Source organism: Excalfactoria chinensis, chromosome 3, assembly GCF_039878825.1.
Source record: "Excalfactoria chinensis isolate bCotChi1 chromosome 3, bCotChi1.hap2, whole genome shotgun sequence".
Classification (NCBI taxonomy): Eukaryota; Metazoa; Chordata; class Aves; order Galliformes; family Phasianidae; genus Excalfactoria; species Excalfactoria chinensis.
The window spans coordinates 56,290,920-56,312,662 of record NC_092827.1 but is presented as its reverse complement, the minus strand read 5'-3'; the positions used below and the strand labels follow the sequence as shown (position 1 = coordinate 56,312,662).

The window sequence follows — 21,743 nt, the reverse complement described above, 5'->3', positions numbered from 1 at the left end:
TCCTTTCCCAGAGTCCATCTTTAATTAAAAGTTTGCATAGTGCTATTGGTGGAAGCTTTTCACTTGATTAGGGTCTGCAACAGATCACTTCTCAATGAACTCTGTAGCAGCAATTGTTCTTGGAAATGGATGCAGGCAGGTTAATGGCAAACATACATACTTAGTTGAAATCTATAGAGAAAATATTAAAAAAACAAACAAAAAAGGAACATGTGCTTGGTAAAAGATTTTATTCTGTTGTTGCTTTTTGTTTCTCTGAGGTTGAGATATTTAACTATTAAAGACAACCTCGGGGCTTTGTTACAAAGTATATAATGAGCCAATTGTGTTTCAAAGCTGATAGGCTCCATGCAGAGCCCTCTGTTTCCAGCCTACAGAAATGCCACTAAGACTTCTGCATGTCTAAAGCTAAGCAAACCTCCAGTCTTCATTCATAAGGACTCAGCTTGGTAGCAGAAAATTAACTGGAAATACTAGGTGACTACTATTGGCAAATCATTGTTATCTGGCCCCTTGCGTTAAGCAACAATAAAGCTTGCAGTAGGAAGGGATGCATTTATTTGTAATCTACTTTGATTCCTGAGAACGTCTTTGTTAAGGCAAGATTCAACGGCAATTAATTGTTAACAATATTGGAAAGAATACATCAAAATAATAATTCCAGAACGTTCTTTCACCCGGAAAGAAGTGTTAGCATTACCTTCATCCCTCAAACTTGTCAGGCAAGAGTTATTTTTATGAGTAGTTCACAGTGAAAAACTGTAAACTGGAGATTGTAGGCATATAGAGAAGCTGAACAAATTGTGGCTTTGTTCCTTACTCCCCAGGCGGCCAAGCAGTGTTCTGTTAAAGCACACTGGTCAGCAGCTGTAAACAAAGCTCTTCTGGCCATTGTCCTGACCACAGGTAAAGAATGACAGACTCCAGATGATGTGAAAGCCCAAAGTTTAGTATAAATCACATAGAAAAACAGGCAGGGAATACCTACCCCTGCACAATGCTTGACCATTAGCCACCTGGCTAATACACTTTTAAACCACTCCAACAGTCTGCTGACCAGAAAACTTTGCTGTCCTGGGGGCTAATCTAATCCTAAGCAGGGTGGACACAAGTGACTTACTCCAATCAGAAATCAGTCCCAGACCCTTTTACCTTGCTAGCACTGTGGACGCAGCTATGCCACCTTTAAACTGTGGCAAACGTTAGATGGCACTTCTGTCTAGAATCTCTATCCCAACAGCTTATATGAAGAAGGGATGCATGCAAGCAGACAGCAATTAAAAAGTTCCACTCTTTCACCTAGAAGTTTCCATTTTCTGGCTCCAAAAATGCCAGAGATGAAATATTTCTATAGAATCATGGAATCATAGAACGGTTTAGGTTGGAAGGGTCCTTTAAGATCACCTAGTTTCAACCCCCTGTTATAGGCAGGGACACCTCCCTCTAGACAGGTTGCTCAAAGTTCCATCCAGTCTGGCCTTGAATGCTTCCAGGGAGGGGACATCCACAACCTCACTGGGTAACATGTTTCAGTGTCTCGCCACAAAGAATTTTTTCCTAATAACTATGGGTAAGTCCTTATTTCATCCAGGAAGCAAGCGGGCTGTTTTCTACTCTGCTTTGGAAGCCCCTTCTCTCAGCCTTCTTCCCACTGCTCAGCCAAACCTCTGCTGGGCTGTTCTCTGCATAGTGTGGGGTTGGAGTGGGGACAGTCTCCCCCGAACTTGTACCAAGGTCTACACAAATCCTCACTAGGTCACCTCTAAGACCAAAGTCTCTGTGTGCTGCATTGAAAATATTATCAAAAAGTTAAGGATTAGGGTCCCTAAGCATAAAAAGGAAGCAGGGCTTAAGAAGGGTTTGCTCATGAAGGGCAACTGAGCTAGATGAAATACCAGGCTGGGAGCACCCATGCAGAAAAACTGAGCCTCAAATTAAAGGCTGTATTACAAAAGTCTGCTGTGAGCTGCATGCACCGCTGCCATAAGGATAAAAACTTGGAATCACTGTGTGCATTTAAGTGAATTCTGGAAAAATTAAAACCTGAGGTAATGGCGTCTGAAAACTTCTCTAATTAATCATATCAACCATCTGAAAACAGTGGTGACCGCTCCAGGTCCCTCTCAATTCTTCACCCACACTCTCCATAGAAACTATTGCACTTGTCCTATTTAAATGGAATTTTTCTTTTCTTACTTAAAAAAACAAACTGTGGATGTATTTTTCACTTTTAATAGAGCCGCCTCCCTGAGAAAACATACCGCTAGGAGAAGAGGTTTGTAATTTCTACAGGTAGGGAAATATGGTCATAAAGAGCTGAGCAGAATCATGACCTCCCTTCTAGAAACCTCCTTGGCAACTCTGGCAACCACACCTCTTCCTTTCACAGAAAGGAGATTTCTCCCAGTAAGACACCACATGCACGTGGCAGAGGTGGGTTTCACGTGGTCCATGAACCTCTCAATATCTGTTGCCACCAGATTTCCTCCTCACCCTTTGTTTTGGTCCTCCATCACACCTTCCCCAAGGCTGGAAATTGAGGAAGATGTCTTATTCTTCGTGAGATGTTGGCAGAGCGCTGACAGCAATGGCACAGACCCTGGCTGGATTCTTGAGGCTGCATCCCTGCTGCCATGCATCAAGGCCCAGCAGTGCCAGTGCCGGAACACACGCCTCGGTGAAAGCAGCAGAGTGAGCCCGGCAGAGGGGATATTCGTCTTCTCGCTGTTTAGAATCTTTGTGCAGAGGGAACCGAGGGATAACGACACCAAACAGATAACGAGAGTTCTGGGAGCTTTTCAGTGGCCTCCGACGGCCGGAGCAGGGTTGCCCGCGTGGTCGACACCGCGGGGCACTCCACAGGCCCGGAGCCACCCCGCACCAGGAATAAGAATCTGAGGCAAAAACCGACTGAAATGCGAAGGTTTTACGGAGCCGGGGGATGGGGACTCGCCCGCCCTTGGGGCCTGGCCGGGGCGGCTCCCCCGGGGTTCCCCCTCCCCCTCCAGCCCTCACGGCGACGGGGCGGGGGGGCAAAGCGGCCCCGCCAGTGCCCCCGCGTGCCGCGCCGGGGTGCAGGGGTTGCGGGGAAGGGGCACGGCCTCGCCGTCACTCCAGCAGCCGCCTGCCCAGCGCCGGGCCGGCTGCTGAGCCGCCCAGCGGCCCCCAGGCGGCGGCGGCGACCGGGGGAGGTGAGGAGGAGCCGCCTGCGCGGCCCAGCGGCGGCGGGCGGGCCGGACGCGGCGAGCGAGCAGCCGCGGGCCGCGGCGGGGAGGGCAGAGCGGCAGCCGAGCCTGCAGAGGCAGCGCCATGGCCACCAAGGTGAGCGGCCCCCGGCACCGCGCGGGGGGCGGCGGGGCGGCTCCGGGGCGCCCCCTGCGCCGAGCGGGCCCGCGGTGGGGTCGGCGGCCGTAGCTCCGCTCGGGCACTAAGGGAAAGAAGGAGTGTTGCGTTTCGGGGTCTGGGGAGCGAGTCCCCTCCCCGGGCCTGCCCCTCGCCGCCGGGAGGGGAGGAGGGGGCTGCCGCCGCCTCGCGCTGCGCTCGGGCCTCGCCGCCGCCCGGCCCCGCGTAGGGTTCAGAGGGGCAGCGTCGGCTCCGAAGTTGTTTTCTGCTGGATTTCCGCCCCTCGCCCGGCGTGGCTGCGAGGACGGAAAGCAGCTCGAGGCCAGGCTGGTGCCGCCCCGTACCCTGTCCCGTGGCTGCCGGGCGGTGCGGAGGGAAGGCCTGCGCGCTGCTGGGCCCGGCGTCCCTGCTGCTCGCCCCGAGCCCCGCCGTCTGCCCGTCGGGGGGATGCGGCTGCTCCGAGGGCTGCGGCGGCGCGGCGGGCACGGCTGGCGGGCGGAGGCGGCGGCCGAGCTGAGGGGCGGGGGGCTGCGGGCTGCCCCGCACACGGAGCTGCGGGCTGGGAAGGCCGTGAGGGCCGGGGCAGCTCTCCAGGGCTGCGGTGTGCGTCTTGCTCTAGGAGTATTAGGGTCTGATTGAGAGGGAAAAGAAAAAGAAGGAAGTGAAATTGTTTTGCTTTGTTCTTCAACAGTATCTGCTATTAACGCAACAGTCTAAATTAGCCCATCCTATCTGAAACCGATCTTTCTAAATTAACAGTACTTATTTACTGTACTTGTTGATGAACGTGGCAGTGCTGTTTTGTCTCTGCTCGTGTAGGTGGGTAAATATCATCTACAAGCTGTCTGAATATCGCACAAGTCTTTTTTGGTATTTGAAGTAATACTTTCAAACTGATTCCATTCCAAAACTTGCCCAGCCGTGCAAACACTGTTTTACTGAGGCACCTGTCATTCAGCACGCTGCTCGTGTGGCGTTTCTCAGTATCAGAGAGTTCCCACATCTTCAGTGGGTAGGATTTGGTGGCTAAGTAGCAGCCTCCAACCATCTGAGCAGAGGGTTACTCACTCGTCTTTCAGTAAGCCTTTTCACATGCACCAAAGCAATGGTGTAGGCTTCAACATCATGAATGCAGTTGAAGAAGTATTAATAGAAGTGAAATTTATGGCCTGTACAGGTTTTTTGAATATTGTTAATGGACTTTGTTTTGTTATGGGTGGTTTCCACTGATTTGTGGGCCGTGTGCCTGAACCATGTGTAAGCACACATAACTACTGCAGGTAGCAATAAAAATACAATTACAGGTGTGGATGGAAAGCCTGATACATGGTATGCTGAGCAAACACTGAGTTCAAATGCTTTCTGTTTTCTTTTTACCTCACTTTGAGCTGTAGCATCTGTCCTCGTGGAATCTCATAACACCGTTTTATACATACGTATGGATGCTTTCACTTTTTGTCAAATAAATTGTTGTGGCCATTTACGGCCTTAGAACAAAGGACATGTCACTTCTCATATACTAGCCAGAACTGTATTGAAATCGGATGGTGCAAGATTTTTTTCATTCAGCGCTTTAAAAGAAATAATAATTTACTTGTATGTTAAAATTGGGAAGTGATAGCGAAAGCCTGACATGTTTCTTTTTGATACTATTATCTCAATTAGCTGCTAACAGAACTTTACTGAAGAGAAGCTTGCTTTATTTTAAGCTTCACCCATGAGTTAGGTCGCTTTCAGCTAATTCTCCTGCTTTGGATTTTAATTTGCTAACTTGTTCAAATGTCAGCTATAATAAAGGATACCTTTTTTTAATGGTGTAAGGGAGTGACAGGCTCAGTAAACTGTCTTTAGAGACTCCGCCAACTAACAAGTTGCCATTTCGCTTGGAAATTGTTTTCCTTTTGAAGCTGCAGACAGGTTTGCCACCTTCCACTTGTTCTCTTTCTGAAGTATATCGGAATTATACAAGAAAATGTTGACAAAATGGAGCTGTGGCTGGTCACCTGGGGTGTGAATTTCAGAAATGTCCATAGCGTGACAAGCTGTATAGCTGCTGGGGATGAGTGGCAGTCAGGCATGGCCAGCACTGCGCAGGCTGTTAGTGCTTCCTGAGCTAACTCCTGTTTAAACTAGAGCTTTACTAGGAGAAAATGGCATTTCTTCTGTAATTTGTTTGAACTCTGACCGGTCTTATTGCCTTCCCCTGTGATAAACCATGCTGTTTAAGTTCCCAGAGTGCTCTGAAGATGTGGTTTAATCTCATCGTCTCTTAGCTCTTCCCTGCACCATTTAAGCTCATGAGAATTCTTATTGAAATACTAAAACTATCTGGGGAAATAACTACTATTTTCATGAAAACAAACAAACAAACAAAAACCCTTTATTGATGTTCTCATGGTGTATTAGTTAACTGGCAGCAGGGCAGGGATACTGTAGGCCCCATGCCTTCTGAGGGCTGTGGGCATTCAGTCTGATGGTGGGAGCTGGCCTCACAGTCACTGCTACCTCCTTGTGCTGATCCTGTGTTGACACTAATGCTTGTCAGGCCTGTCCTTGAGTGACTATAACTCGCTAGAATAGCAAAAGATTAACTGAGGGAGAGCAGTGGAAAAGTTTTTTGCAGTTCCATCTATTGAAGTAGGTAAAAGTTTGCTTGGAGCAGTTGCAAAAGGTTTGGTGCAAGCGCAGAGGGGGACACTTCCATAGTGAAGGCTGGGAATATAATTGGAGAGTGGAAAACAGTGCATGTGGGACTTCTGGTGTAAGTTCTTAGGTTAACTGTATCCTTAACTGTAACTTGGCAGCGGCCTTTCTGGTTTGCCAAGGCTTGCGCAAAGCCATGTGCTCTAAAAGCTGAGGCAAGCTTTAAAAGAAATAAATAAAATTGGGTTGTTCAGAGGGTCTCAGCTTCCAAAGTTTAACAGCAATTTAAGTGAACCAAACGTGAGAGGTAGGCATCTCTGTGTTAAGAATGGATTCACTGGATGTGTTAGCCTTCCTTCAGCAATGGAACTGAACTTACTAATTTGTAATTTTTGACTGTGCAGTAAAAAGGCGAAATGGGCTTAAGCTTAAAAGTGCGTAAAGAAGCTTAATATGTTTCCAAAACCCAGTTACAAAGAAAATGAAATATCGTAGATGTATGTCTCTGATGGATGGCTTGAAAAAGTTGCCAGTCAGGATCTTTCATTCTTAATGCTTCTGTGCTTTCTGTCTTGGCTTCTTTGGCTTTTCCTTTTTCCCTGCTGCACTTTGCAAAGTCCCAGCTTTACTCATGCCCTTTCTTTTGTTTTTGAGGTTCACTGAATAGGGAGAGCCACAAATGTCAGGAAGTGAAATGCTGACTTTTAATAATGTGCTCCCTACTGTCATCTGTTTTTAGAGGTGTTTGTTTAAAAAGGTAGGCAAGTCCGTTTCTTGCAAAGGCTGGTGCTTTGCCCTTTGTGAAGCCAGAATTTCAGGGTGATACCGAGGGAATTGGGTAGGTGAGTGCATGCAGGTGGTCAGGACAGCACTTCTGGAACCTGTGCTGCTAACCGATGCACAATGAGGGGTTTTATATTTAAGGTGGAGAAAGAACTTGGTTAACTGATTTATAGAGGTGCAGTTGAAGTTGGTTAAGTTACTTTCACAAGCTAGCCCTGCAGGTATTGGTAACTTTCACTAGGTTTGACTTCAAAAATCAAGCATTTTTTACTTTGTAACGTTAGGGACACCTGTACCTCATCGTGATGTTCTTAATTGTTCACTGGTGCGTCTACTTCAGGAACTCTTCTCTGTTTATGATTCTGTTAAAAGGCCTGGGCCCTTTTTCCCAGGCAGAAGTCCACTGAGGCGAAAGATCTTCAGCTCAATATTTTGTTCCTAAAAGAAGAGAGATGTAATGAAAATTACATAAAATTTTGCTGTTTAAGGCTTTGGAATATCTCTTGTGAATGTCATTAGCTAGATATACTTGAATTTGGCTTGATTCTTCTACTTGTGCTGGGGGAAGATCATTTTATGTCTGAAAATACCGTATAGGATAAAATACTTCTGTCTTACATTATCTTTTCTGTTCTCTTACTCATGTAAGGCTCACCAACAGAAGTCTCACATTTTTGTTCCTATGGTTGTGAAGCTGTTTGTATGTTTACATAATGAATCAGGCAGAAACAATTCTTTGTTCTGATTTGCAGCTGGGGAGGGAAATACCTTCTGTGCCAAGTGCTCCAAACTTTGCGTTATGCAAGTCTGCCTTCTGTATTGTCCTGACTTTGACAGCACAAAGCCTGTTCTAGGAAATTGTATCTTAGGAAACTATTCAGTTAATCAATCTTAATGTTATCTGTGAGTTGGGATGAATTTATACTATGCGAATTGCTTTGTACCGTGGCCAGTGTCTTCCACTGTTTAAATTCAGCAAAGCAAGATTTAATTGGCAATGATTTCATTTACAAACTTAGGATGTGATGGAACAAAACTCGTTAGGTAAAGTAGTCATTTTGCTTTGATGGTCTTAATCTCACAAAAAGGTTTTGTTAAGCTGTAATTAAGTAGATGTGAAGATCCTCCTTGGGACTTCTAAAAAGTGGCAACATAGTACAAGGAGACGGTGTAAGTGTTTTGTGGTAATACATACTTACCTCAAATATGTGACCTGTTGCTACAGTGAGATGTTAGGATGAGCTCAGCAACACAAGAAATAACATCATCATTTTTTCTGAAGGTGCAGATTTTTCCATTTTTCTGTCTTTTAACCTTAAGATCCTTTAAAAGTTCAGTTCCAAGTGAGTTACTCTACATTCCAGCAGCTGTTAGTGCAATGCTTCTCATATAAGAGCCAAGCTGTTGGGATGTTGAGGTTCTGTATGATGTTATGCTCTGGTAATGATTCCTCTGACTCAGTTTTTCAAAGCTATTTTAAGCACCTGGGCATTGAGTCATCAGGGACTCATTACCAGAGGTCGTCATTTAAAAATACAATTACAGTAGCGAGAGAGAAGGAACTCTGGTATCAGATGTTATGGGCGTCATCTGGTCTATAGACCAAGTGATTCAGATTTTCATTCTGGTCTCATTTTTCCACATAACAGCATCATGTCAGCAAGAAATCTTTACAGTTAACCGTGGTTTTGGAATGAAGATTATTTTACTCCACTTTTTCCATGCTGTCCTTTGCAAACTGCCTTTCCTCTTTTAGAACCTCTGTTTTTAATGCCTTCAAAAATCGCTTTAAATATGAACATCCCCACATTGTTCTGTTTATGAAAACTTCCTTATTTGATTAGGACGGCTGGCACGTTTCAGAAATGAAAGTTTACAGAGGGAAAGCGAAGTGGGAATTTTTCTGTTTTAAATGGATCGCTTCCATCCTGCACTGTATTTACCTGCAATTGCAACATCAGCATTGGAAGCAGTGCTGCACAACATTGCAAAAGCAGGTTATAGGGACCGTAAAACAGTGGGAGTGATTTGTTTCAGCCAACACTGCAGTAAGAGTGATCAGCGCTGAGATAACTGGAATTATTTACGTTAAATAACTGCTGCAGTGGTCTACATTTAAAGCTAAAACTTTCCTATTTCAGGACATGTTTTGCAATGGGAAGGTCACTCAGCTTTGCTTCAGACTTCTCTGAGAGGGGCGAAAATCAGAGCTTGTGCCTTTACTTCACTTAGTTGTCTCTCAGCGTTGTCAGTGATTTGTGATCAAAAAGGAGCTTCCCAAGTCACTCCGGGTTTAAAACACAAAGCATTCTTGTCCTAATTCCACAAGCAGCACTTCAGTGCTACCGAGGAGAAAGCTGTGCATATTGCTTACTGGAATAAGATTCCAGCATTGGAGCTCTGAGCCTTATCATTTTTTCCAAAGCGGCTTTTCTCATTGAGCTTCATGTGGCTAAGGAACTTCTGTTTTAAAAAAAAGTAATTAAAAGCAGAATTGTTTAACTTTGACAGTTCATCCTCTGAGACCCGCAGCGCTTAATAGGAAAAGGGCAGGAGACGCAGCTACTCGTGTAGGGAGTTGCCCGCATGCAGGCTGGCCCAGCTGCTCTCAGGGAGGGGACGTTCCAGACACGGTGCGGTGTGAAGGGCGAAGGGACAGCCCTGGGTCCTGCTGCTGAGAGGGCGTGCTTGTGATTAGTCTGCTAGGTAAGGTCAAAGCAGCAGGTTTTTTGTCAGTAAAACCTCTAATTTCCTCCTGTATTTTAGAGTAGCTCTTCAAAAGGAGGCTATATGCAGAGCTTCCCCTGGGCATTAAAGGAAGCTGCTTTACAGGAGGGTTTTCCAGTATGCAAAGTACGGCTGGAAGGAGGAGGGGGCTGTAGAGAGGTGCAGGCAGCCCAGCTTTAGGCAGGTCTCTGGAGAGTTTGAGCACCACAGCTGTTTCTGGGTACGCAGCGGTGCCTGACCTGGGTTTTCTGCGAGTGGGACTGACCCAGGTAAAATCCCTCAGTCCCACTCTTGTGCAGTGTGGGACTTGTGTACGGCCAGTGATGGTTGTTTTCTTGAGACTTATCTCTGTGTTGTGCTGCTGACTTCTGCTCTGACTTGCCATCTGCTCCTCCTTGGCAGAGGAATGGTTGTGTTTTTATTTGGTGTCTTCATATGCTATCTCTGTTTATACACAGCAGGTTTTGAACTTGCTCTCTTTTTCTCAGTGTTTAGGGATTACAGTTCTCAGTCTTCAGGGCAAAAATAAGTTGTTCTCTTGATTCTAGTTTAAGTCAAACAAAATGTTGGTTTACCTGGCTGGTACAACGAAAATGGATAGTTTTCAAGAAAAAAACTGTTAACAGTTTTCTTAGGGTAGCTTTAAAATGGTTCTCTCTTCTGTATGAGAATTTCTTTCCCCTCCTTTGTCATGAAGACACTTGATAATGCTATTACACTTGTTCCTGCTAGGCCTTATTTAAATCCTAGGGTGCCACAGAGAGCCCAGCCTGTACACTTCACCTTTCAGCAGCACCAAGGCCACGACTAATGAAGCTCTTCATTTTGTCATAGAACTTGATGAGATCTGGGAATTAAGGTTGAATGTTTTATCTCCCCCACTGAATTTTAAAAAAGCTTTGGGGAGGTTGCTAAGATTGAAGTAGCTGAAAATCATGGTACCGTAAACTAGTGTGGTTAGTGTTTAGTTTGAGCACAGTTCTTTCAACAGTCCTGTCATTTCCTCTCTTGCTAGCTTGGCATTTGTCCTACAAAAATGGTTGCTTACAGAATGAAAAACTGAGAACCTTTCTAACTGTAGATGGCTAGACCATATTCCTGGAAGTTTGTATATGGGTGTTTCATTGTAATTGTGTCGACAGCTCTGTCATATCTTATCAGACATCCAAGTTTTCTAGCTACACGCAAGGAAACAGCAGTTCAGGTGTGCTTTCTTTGATCTCTTCTGCCCGTATATCCTTTATAAGCACCAGATGCAAAGTAGGTTGCTAATGTCCAGACCAAGTGCTAGGTGTGCTCCAGCCAAATCTAATGCCGCCTTATGTGAACTGCTGATTACAGAGACTGGTTTGTAACTTTATGGAGGTTTGCACTTTTATATAGTGTCAGCAGAAAAGCTTAAAATGGCTGGAAGCTGGTCTGTATTAGGATGCATTGAATCAAAGTCAAGTTTTATTTGAAGTAACATCCCTTTTGCGTGCAGGTTGATTGCTTTGATAGTTCTTCATTTGTGTTTAAACTGCCCTGTGCAGCTGGTGCATTGAGATGTACCACCTCTAGCAGTGTGGTGAGTCTGAAAAGGCTTGAAGTTCATTAGATTACCTTAGTGAAACTGTGTGTGTCTCTAATTATTGGGATAATTACTGTTTTGTAATCTCCTCGCGTAAAAGAAGCGCTCTTGTGTGACTGCAAGCTGTCTTAATGAGTAGCTCACATTGTGGCAGTTTTTTCTGGTGAATACTGACGGCTTTTTCTGAAACCTTTACCTCTTCCTAGTTTTGTTCTTTGGGGACAGGATTGCAAGGGTTTAACACTACCTGTTCTGAGATCTCAGGCTGATACCAGGGGGATCAACATGGCAGGCTTCTGAAGCACACAGTTACACTTTGGTTTAACAAACAATTGCAGGGGCACAACAGTGATCGAATCTGGGAGGAGATTTTGATTGCACTTCAGATAAATGTATCCTGCCTGCCACCTGTGAAACAGAGTTGTGCAGTGCTTGCTCCAGGTGTGTGTGATGCTGTAACCTGGATTAACCTTCTCAGTTTGGAGACTGTTTAATCTGTAGTCCATTTGGAGACTTGGTATAGACTTGTGCTTAGAAAGGAAAATATGAGGCAGTCTGGGCACTTGGAGCTGGGCAGTAAATTGATTTAGAAAAAAGGTCTTCTTATAGAGTGGGAGTTCCCTGCTCCTATTTGCAATATTTTGCTAATTGATAGCTGGTTTATAAGGAATTAAGAGAGAAAAAATACCTAGTTTAAGCATTTAATGCAATAGGACGCTCAGATGTGATTAACAGGAGAATCTGAATCAGTATTTGGAAACATCTGTAAAATCACATGGGTGTCTTGCATGTATTTTTGCAGGTAAATTTACCCTGCTTCAATATGGCTTGGGTGTGCGTGGATTCTGTCATCTGGTTCCCTACCACCCCATGATTCTGCAAGTAAAAGTTCCGAGTGCATAATGTCTGTGTTGGAACTACTACCAAAAATGTACTGGACTCACCTTTACTGAATTCCTGTCTTCCCTTCTGTCTGAGAGCAGCTGGAAGTATCTGAAGGGCCCCTCTGGTCCTTGGCCTGCTCTGCCATGGTGTCTCAGTAGATTCACCCTTCCTCAGCTGCCTGTACTGTACTTCAGTTTGATTCTTTCACAGGGCTGCTGCTCACTGCAAGGATTTAAGCGGTCTCCTTATTTTTCTGGTTGGTAAATGCAGCTAGCTTTCCTTAGATAGAATTTGTGCCAAGAGCTTTGAAGAGCTTCTGGAATTTATCAGCTTTCCTGATGGAAAGATATTTTTCAGCAAGACAGTTCAGTCCTGTTCAGTAGTTTGCTGTCTGTAAGGTCAGAAGAGCTGATCTGTCCTCACCTGAGAAGAGCATGAGCTACCGAGGAAGGTTAATGTCATTGTCTTTATGACTAGAGAAAATATTTAAGTATCTTCAGCACTTGAAAACTTGCCTAATCACTTCTTTCTTACAGACTAGCACTTAAAAGTAGTTGTAAGATGCACTTATTATGCCATTAATGCTAGTTTTACAAGTACCGGCGGTTGTAAGCTGTGTGCATTTTCATGGGAATCAAGTATTTCATTACTGTTCCTTACCTCATAAACACTTAAAACTTTTCCCCCTGTGCCATTTGAAAACTCTTTCTGCTCTGTTAACTATTCCCTTGGATTACCAGGCAGAGCTTTTAATCCAGTGTGTACACTGGATCACGTGTCTGCCTGAAGTACTGGAGTACTGAGTGAAAGGAGGAGTTCCCTGCTCTGTTTCCTCTGCCAATAAACATCTCTATATTAGCAGGGCAAAATGATGCGTGTCCTTGTTTCTTAGTTTTTTATCTGTATTTAATTTGCTTCTGATGTGCTTATAGTCAGTGTTGTTACCTCCAAATGAGTAGCTGCGGGCTATTGAGCTATTTTACAGTCGAAAAATTGCTCAGAAGAAAGTGAGCCAGCAGGTCAAGAGACACATTTTTCTGTTTGTATTTGTGGAGTATTTGTGGAGCTGCAGCTGGCAAGGGAACTTAGAGTAATGACATCTGAATGTTATGATCTCACTTACTGGATGAATTTGCTTTAATTCTGATGTTGAAATGAAAACAAACAAAAAAACCACCCCGATTTATCAGTGAAGAAAAAGCATCTTTATTGAACAAACGAAATGTAGTTTTTACTTACAGTTTAATGAAGTTACGGTATAAAATCATGTTTGAAGAGGTAATATTAGCATCCTCAGACTGGTAGGTAGGTCTGGGTAGGTGCATGACACACATACAGGAACTGACATGGTACAGGCAATGTGCGTTTTCTCAATCCATGTTTTATTAAATTAGAAAGACTAGTGTCATTTTAATTTGCCTTGTAATAACTCGTTATCATCTAAACTCTGGCTTCCAAAATGGTGTCTAATTTCTTGAATTCCTAAGGTAAGGCTTCTGGAGAAGGATGGAGACAGTGTTCTTAGAGTCCTTTGATTTTGTTTGCTTCTTGTCTCCTGGGAATACCTGTAAGAGGAACATGGTGTAATTTCTGTACTGGAAGCAAGACAGAAAGTAGCTGCCTTTCCGGGCTCAGAGGCATAAGCACTTTGAGTTATTTAACATTTCTGCTTAGATTATCCAAATACACACTTAACGTGGCAGTCTGGTATAACTGTGATAGGCAGACTAAAATAAAGAGGCAGTTTTGTTAAATCATAGCACCAGATACTGCTGTTGCTGCAGTGAAAAACTATTCAGTCCTGGAGTATGTAATAGCTTTTGGGTGAAGCCAGGTTTTAGAATAAAGAAGGAAGAAGGTTAAATAAATCAGAATGATGCTACTGTTGGAACAAAGGCGGTTATACAGAGGTACAACAGAGGCTCCTACCTCTGTTTCTAAAGCTTTTTCTTTTTTTTCCTGTTGACTTTGGATACTAATTGTTCTAATTTTTAGCCTTGTCACATATCCCATGGGAAGAGCAGCAGTGTGGTAGGAAGAAATGCTGCCTATTTCTGAATGGAATTATTTGCAGCTAGTTCTTCATCTCTATTCTTTTTTTTTTCTGTAGACGTTTCACCAGGCTTCCCAAATTATGATTTCTGCTTCTCTAGGGTGTTGCTAATTTCTTTGAAAAGATTTATCTGCCCCAGTTACTTTCCAGAAAAGAAACAGGGAATTTGATCTTCTCTCTATGAATCTGAAAGCTACTGCTCTCAGCAGCATGGGAAGTAGGACATGAAGCTGGAGTGCGCCCATGAACCCACACGCTGTTGTTGAAGCTGACCAACCTTGTGAATCTCTGTCCCTTGAAAAGAGCCAGGCTGAATGGCTGAAGCTCTGACTAATTTGCTAACTACTAAAAGGAAGGTGTGCATTTGTTAGAGGAATTTCATGCTTTGAACTTTTTATGGCTGTTTTCTTTGTAGCGTGTGCCACCCTTATCTGTCCTAGGGTAGCTGTCACCTTGTGATACAAGTTCTTTAAACTTTAGCATGGGGCTGAAACACGTGAATCTGCACCACAATGCAAGATCTGTTTCTTTTAGATGTCCTGTCCATGTGGAAAGTGTTTTCAAAGGTATGATCAAATTTCGAGTGGGTGCCACTGATATTTTCCAAATTTCGTGCTGTAATGCGTGGCATTCATTGTATATACCTGAACAAAACAATGAAGGGATGGGATGGATCATTTACCAACATGGATTTCGATGGGCAAGCTATTTTAAAAGCTGCTGTGAGCGCTATAAGATCACAGATTCACAGAATACCCTGTGTTGGAAGGGGTCCCTGGCTCCACACAGCACCATCCAAAATTCAGACCTATGTCTAGGAGTGATGTCCGAGTGCTCCTTGAACTTCAGCACCTGGGGCCATGCCCACTGCCCTGGGGAGCCTGTGCTATGCCCACCAACCTCCCTGCTGGTGAAGAACCTTTTCCTGACACCCAACCTGCCCTTCCTCTGTCACAGCTCCATGCCCTTCCCTCAGGCCCTGTCGCTGTCACAGTGCTGCCCCTCCGCTCCCTATGAGGAGCTGCAGCTGCTACGTGGGTTTCCCTCAGCTCTGCTCTGGGTTGAACCAACCAAAGGACCTCAACTGTTCCTCATACACTTTACCCTTCAGACCCTTCGCCATCTTAGTAGCCCTGTGGACCTGTCTTTAATAGCTTTAAGTCCTTCTTATATTGTGGTGCCCAAATCCACCCACAGCACTCGAAGTGAGGCTGCACAGCTCAGAGCAGAGCTATACAGGCCCTTTCCTTGCCCACTGGCAGTGCTGGGCCTAATGCAGCCCAGTGTGGCGACTGTTACTTGTTTAGAAGATTTGCAGTATTGTATAAATGAAGGAAGTGAAGAGAGAGTACCAGCAAAAAGTAATAATAATAAACCTCTGAGGAATATATTTGAGTTATTGCCGTACAGATCAAATTGCAAACATATCTCTAATGCCTAGTGTTTTTACAGTAATCCATTTTTTTAGTACCACAGTTTTTTCAATTTGTCAAAGTGCAGCAAGGGAAAAACTGAGTGTTTTCTGTGTTATTTTTTTCCCTTCCCTTTCTTCTGCTCTCAGTGAAGTAGGAATCTGGAGCAAGTGAGTGGATAGACATGGCACAAGAACTTTATTAAATCCTATGCATCTGTCTTCCTCTTCCATACATGCTGAATTCTTCCAGATTTCTCTGAACAAGTCATTGGAGAATTTGCATCTGATCTCAAGGTTATTAGACACAAGTATTTTATCTTTTCAATCAGGTCTTTACTGTATGATATTGTACCACTTCTGAAGACTAATAAAATTTTATGTGTCCTGGTGAACTCTCTTTTTAAGCATGAACTTAATGCCATCTGTGCTACTAGAAGTAGCTGAGAGGGCTGCTTTCCCCTCAGGTCAGATACCCATCATCTGAGCCATGCTAAGTTGACTTTCTTAATGGAATATGTGTTGATAACCTGCTGTAAAAGTGACATGTTTAACATCTTTACTTATACGAAGGCTAAATATATATATACGGCAGAAACAATTTGTTTTGCTTTTTACTTCCCGAAGGACAAGAAGGCTGTTGCTATAGGTACTGTCTGACAGTAACACTATTATAAAGTTGTTTGTCTTGGAGTTAGATGTATATATATTAATCATCAGGAACAAAGCCTACCTGTGCACGAACTGAGGAAACTAAAAGCATTTGTGTTGATAATGACATCATAGTCTTGCAGATAGGCTGGAGAAATGGATGTGTTTCTTCAAGTCAGACTTTCTGCTGCTCCTGTAGGAGGTGATGGGGAGATGGTTTCATTTCCTAGTTGTCCATTCTGTGAACTGGGGTGTCTGTAAATCAATGCTTGTGTTACCAGTTTTAGAGACAGACATTCTTATACAACCACAAATCTTTTTCTTTTCTTGTAACAGGGTTTGTACTTTGTTATTTTAGCTGGACAAGAAACGCTTTTTGTTATAGTTGTTAGCACTGTCTGCTAAAACGTGTGCTTTCCCTTATCAGCAGTCTAGTTTTCCATTTTGCTCCTCTGTAGTACTTCATTGTTGTCATCAATCTGATGAAATAATGAAGAGATTATTCCTGGGGAACCTGGCTAACATGAAGACTTGAGATATACACAACAAAGGTTTCTATTATTTCTAAGTTCTTTCAATATGATGAGTTCTATTTCCAAGAAAGATACGTTTAGATAAAGGGTTACTTGCTCTTTTGTTTGGCCAGATTTGAAGTTTGTCTAGTGTGCCACTTTAAATGACAGGCTAAAACTTTTGTGCTAGGTCTTCCTTTAAAGGTCTTGGGCGAATTGTGTTCTTGTCAGGTGATTTCTGCATTAGTTTCAACAATTTGCAGGAAAATAAATATAATCACTTTGTGATTCCTGAATATCTCTTCTGATTTAGATTGGAGAGGGATTTAATAGGAGATAGTGCAAAGGTGTTTGGGAATATAGTCTTACAAACAGTTGTGGCATAGTGTATAAACAAGAACTGTTCTTTAAGTGCCAGACAACTTTGTCAGTGTTTCAAACAACATTTTTTTTAAGGAATGTAATACCAGATCCAGTACGCATTGAAGGTATTGTCTAAATACATCATAATGAGGTGATTGGGTTAGTTTCTCTTCCCTGCTCCAGTCAGTATTATGCATATTTGCATAGTTCCACCTGTTTACAAAGGATTTCAGAACATAATTTTACATCCTACTTCTTGTATACCCACAAGAATTGATTTCCCAAATCTGCAGTAACTTTTGGTTTCCTTTGGCTAAATTGCTTACTCTATGAAACAATCCCCTTTACCCAAATTGGAGCAGAAATGTTTCTTGTAGAAGAAAATATTAATTGGATTGTTTGATACCTTCTTCCCCTGGAAGAAAAGCTGTACAGGTAGTTCAGGAAATGACAGATAACAGCCAATCTTAAAGTGGACATATCTGATATGCTCTAAGGAGATTTTAATCCCGTAAAATTTCTGTTAGCATTCAACTCAGGGTTCTAATTCAGAAACTATCAGCTCCCTACATGTTGAAATTGTTCTTTTTATGTCCAGTGTTTCTGCTATTTAAGTCATACCTCCTACATTAAATCTTCTGAACATGACGGAAGACTCACTGCTGTTTTCTTTTAATATGTAGGCTCGTGTTATGTATGACTTTGCTGCTGAGCCTGGAAACAATGAGCTGACCGTCAGTGAAGGGGAAATCATCACAATTACCAACCCGGTAAGAGATATTAAATAGAAACGGCTTTAATGCACTGTCCTGACCTAATTCCAGCAAATGAAGGAAAGGATGTTCTGGGTGCCATCTGAAATCCCTGTTTACCCTCCCCTGAAGTAGTAGCACATAAACTAAACCCGAAGAATTTTCGAGTAGTGTTGTGGTAACAAATACAATGAGCAAAGTTCTGGAGAACGGAGGCCTTCTCAGACTGTGCCTACATGCTTTGGAATTTTTTGCTTGACTTTTTTCATCTAAGTAGAGCTGAGCACCAAGGCGGAAGTGATGATGATGTGTTTTACATCTGAGTGTGTACGCTCTCCTTTTTTTTTTTCCTTTTGTAATTAAAGCAGTAGGGGCAAGGCAGTGTGAAGGAGTGGGGAAAATACTGAGATAATGCTGTCAAGGAAATCTTAAATTAATCATATGCTTGAGCAGTGACATTTGATTTATTAATTTCAACATGCCTTTATAGTTCTTACACTTGAACAAGGTATGTATAAGGTGATGATGCGTCTGAATCTTCAGTGATATGGCTCAGTGAATAGACTTTCTTTTTCAAACTAACAAATCCTCATTTTGATGCCAGATTTTATTATCTGCTGGAAAAGGAAGTAAAAAAGTCTAAGCTAATTTTTGAAAGAATGTAATCATATATAATCCTGATACTTTTTAGTTCCACTGACCATAAATGCTTAAAACAGACCTTTAGTAGAACCAGCATCCTCTTCAATAGGATATTTTTTGGGAATGGAGGTAAATAATAACTAAATCAGCTGTTTATTATTTTTTCCAATGGTTTACAGCTTTCAAGCTGGTTTTTGCTGAACAAGCCATTTGTGTGATATGACAATGTACTCAAAACAAAGTGGAAACTTATTTCATGCTGTCCATGACTAAACTGTGGGGTGTTTTGCGACAGAGGCTTTTGGTCTTTTTTGATATGGTAAGTGCAGTGGCAGCAGTAGCAGAAATCACAGAAGTCCATTGGTGAGAGACCTGGGATTCTTCAGCCTGGAGGAGAGTGAGAGGTGATCTCATCACTGTTTATAAGTATCTGAAGTGCGGGAGTCAAGTGATTGGGGCCAGAATCTTTGCACTGGTGTGTAGTGACATGAGAAGGGAAATGGGCATAAACTGAAACACAGGAAGTTCCTTACAAACATGAGAAGAACTTTCCAGTGACAGAGTGCTAGAACAGGTTGTCCAGAGAGGCTGTGGAGTCTCCCTATCTGAGGACACTGAAGACCCACCTGGATGTTTTCCTGTGTGACCTACAGTAGGAAACCTATGTTAGCAGGGGGTTGGACTTGGCAATCTCCATAAGTCCCTTCAAACCCCTACAGTTCTGTGATTCTGTGACTGCTATTAAGTGCAGTACAAATGCGATTTCTGTCTCAAGATATTATTAGTCCCGCAGATTAACCAAACTAGTTGAATTTATAATCTGGGATATGCAGTTGTTTGTGGTGTTGTGTGACCATAATGAAAAAGCAAGTGAAAGTTTATTTCAGTAAATGATTGGTCTTTACTATTCTAAATCTTTGAATACATAAGCAGACTTCTCTCACTATGTGCAGGATTGCATACATTTTCTTTAACTAAAAGAAAAAAAATTGTGCATAAACAAATACGTCAATTAAAAAGCAAATTAAGAACCTGAAATTCAATAACTGCTGTATAGTGTATGTGGTTTCAGATCTCACCTGTGAATGAAATTGTAGCTTGCTCAAGTAGCAGCTTGATTTTTAACACGGAGCTGCCTTATTCCACATAACGTTGTCTTAAAATTGACTTTTCTTGTCCACATACGTATGTGAAATAGGTGTTCAAAAAAACAATATCAGGATGCCATGCTGAGGTCTGAACTGTCTTAATTCTTTCCAAGCTGATATTCTAAGACATGTCTCAGTGCTATTAAATGTAACCTAAGAGTGTTTCCAGATCTTGTGTGGCATGTGCCTTTGAACCTTGAGGTTAGCCATAATGTTCTTGTTTTATAGCTGCCACTCATTGGACCCATCTGCTTTTTCCTGAGGTGAAGTCCAGGTTATGCAAATGCTACCAATAGCTTAATTCTTTGCATCTTGCCTCTTTATAATGATGAATAAAATGAATGTTTTGGAAACAGCACAGAAATTGTTGTATTTTATGCACAGAGAATTGACTGTGGTTGCATGAATGATCGAATGTGCTCAGAATCAACCTTTATTCTCTCATGCCTGTTAAACCTAAAGCCCACAGAAGCCATGTTAAACCAGAATGGACTGTGTTCTTTTAAATAAGTACCTCCTTATTCAGCAGTTTTAAGTGAGTTTGTTGTAGTCATAACTGTCTTTTGAATCTTGCATTCAGCACTTGACAACAAGACAGTGCTTCCTCCTGAGTTGCTTAAAGCATGCTGTGTGGGATCCATCTAGCAAAACTATTTATGTATTGTTTTTTAGGATGTCGGTGGAGGGTGGTTAGAAGGAAAAAACAGCCAAGGAGAAAGAGGACTTGTCCCAACAGATTATGTTGAGGTAAGTGACTGCATCACTGCATGCTAAAAAAGCAGAACTACTGAAAAAAGCGATCATCTGGTTTGCTGACCAGCTCAAATGTGAAACTTCTAGTAGTATTAATATCCAGAATGTATATTATTGAAACAACCTCAGCTGACTTTGAACACCATGGCAAATGTCATCTAAAACTACTGTGCTTCCTAGTGGTTTTCCAAGAAATGCAACAAAAGATTAGCCATTGTGAATCCTGGTGATCTGCAGATCGTGAGCTATTTTGAGTTTGCTTCTGTTTTTGTCTCATGATCCAATAATTTTGTTTTCCTATCTTTGAACACAGATGTGGAAGAGAAGTGAATAATATAAGTTTGCTATGCTTTTGCTGTGGCTGACATGCCACATGCTTATAAGATCTCTGGAATAGAAATGCACTTCTGGGGCTCAGGGTATGGGATCCTAAATCCAGGGACTGTTCCGTTTATCTCCCTGAGGGCTCGTAATGTGTGTTGATATGCTCTTTGCTTAAAGAGTGGTGTTATTGGGGTGGGGATGGAGCAGAACTCTGAATGTAAAGTATTGAATCTAATTCACCTTTGGAACATAGAGCATGTGTGCATCTGCAGGTCATCCAGGTCATCAGCTCAAGATTTCTAGCTGTAACTCCTCCGGTGCGTCTACTCCAGTGTGTCTAAAGCATATCCTTCCCTTCCTTCACCAGTGGGAGATACGCTGGCTTGCATAATCTTGTTTCTTATATTCATCTGCTTAGCTTCTAAGTAGCTTTTTGTTCTTCTAACTTATCCCAAACTGATCCTGAATTCCCAGTCTCCAAGCAGTAATGTTAACAACCTTGTTAATCCCTAATGAATTTATAGATACATATCTGCTGCCACAAATGTGTTACACTGTGCTCTCCAATTCTGTCTGTTGTGGATATGAGTCCTCTAGACTCAACTGCTTGTAAAAGATACTATTGAACTACTACTTGTAAAAGGTACTGTTGAATTTAAATTCAGAATGGATGTATGCTGCTATCTTAACGTCTGGTGTTAGAATGATATGTGATAAATTGTGTAATTGAATTCATGGAAGCTTAAAAATATCTACAACTTTTTTCATTTCAGATTATAGCTGACGGCACAAAAGATGGAATTAGTTGTGGTAATTCATTAGCTGACCAAGCCTTTTTTGATGCCCTCTCTTCAAATACAGCTCAGACTAGCTCAGCTGCAAAAAGCAGTAATCAGGTAGGTCTCCAGGTGAGCATGGGCAGTTCTGCTGATATAACTACTTGCATTTCTTAACTATGCTGTGCTGTACTTGTGAACCCTCATAGAATTACTAATAGAAGTAATTATGTTTTCCTTAGGGGGAACGCTTCCGTTGATTATTTATTGTGTGTCTCATCAGCTACTCTCACTGCTGAAAAAATAAGCATTCTACCACTTCAATAAATAGAGCATTTTATTTTTTAGAATCTACAACCATGTAAAACTCTGACTACCTCTGTCTCTGTCTGTACCCTAGTCATGTGT

The 21,743-nt window shown here is 42.6% G+C and overlaps 1 protein-coding gene across 2 annotated transcripts in view; it reads left to right on the top strand.

The window, feature by feature from the left end:
* The first annotated feature begins 3,184 nt into the window (after positions 1–3,184).
* SNX9 (sorting nexin 9) overlaps positions 3,185–21,743 on the top strand; it is a 56,507-nt gene continuing 37,948 nt past the window's right edge. For both annotated transcript variants that reach the window (XM_072333324.1, XM_072333323.1), the window contains exons 1-4: positions 3,185–3,321; positions 17,624–17,710; positions 20,155–20,229; positions 21,333–21,455. In XM_072333324.1, the coding sequence (XP_072189425.1) occupies positions 3,310–3,321; positions 17,624–17,710; positions 20,155–20,229; positions 21,333–21,455 (297 nt within the window). In that variant the 5' untranslated portion in view covers positions 3,185–3,309. The remainder of the gene's footprint in view (positions 3,322–17,623; positions 17,711–20,154; positions 20,230–21,332; positions 21,456–21,743) is intronic.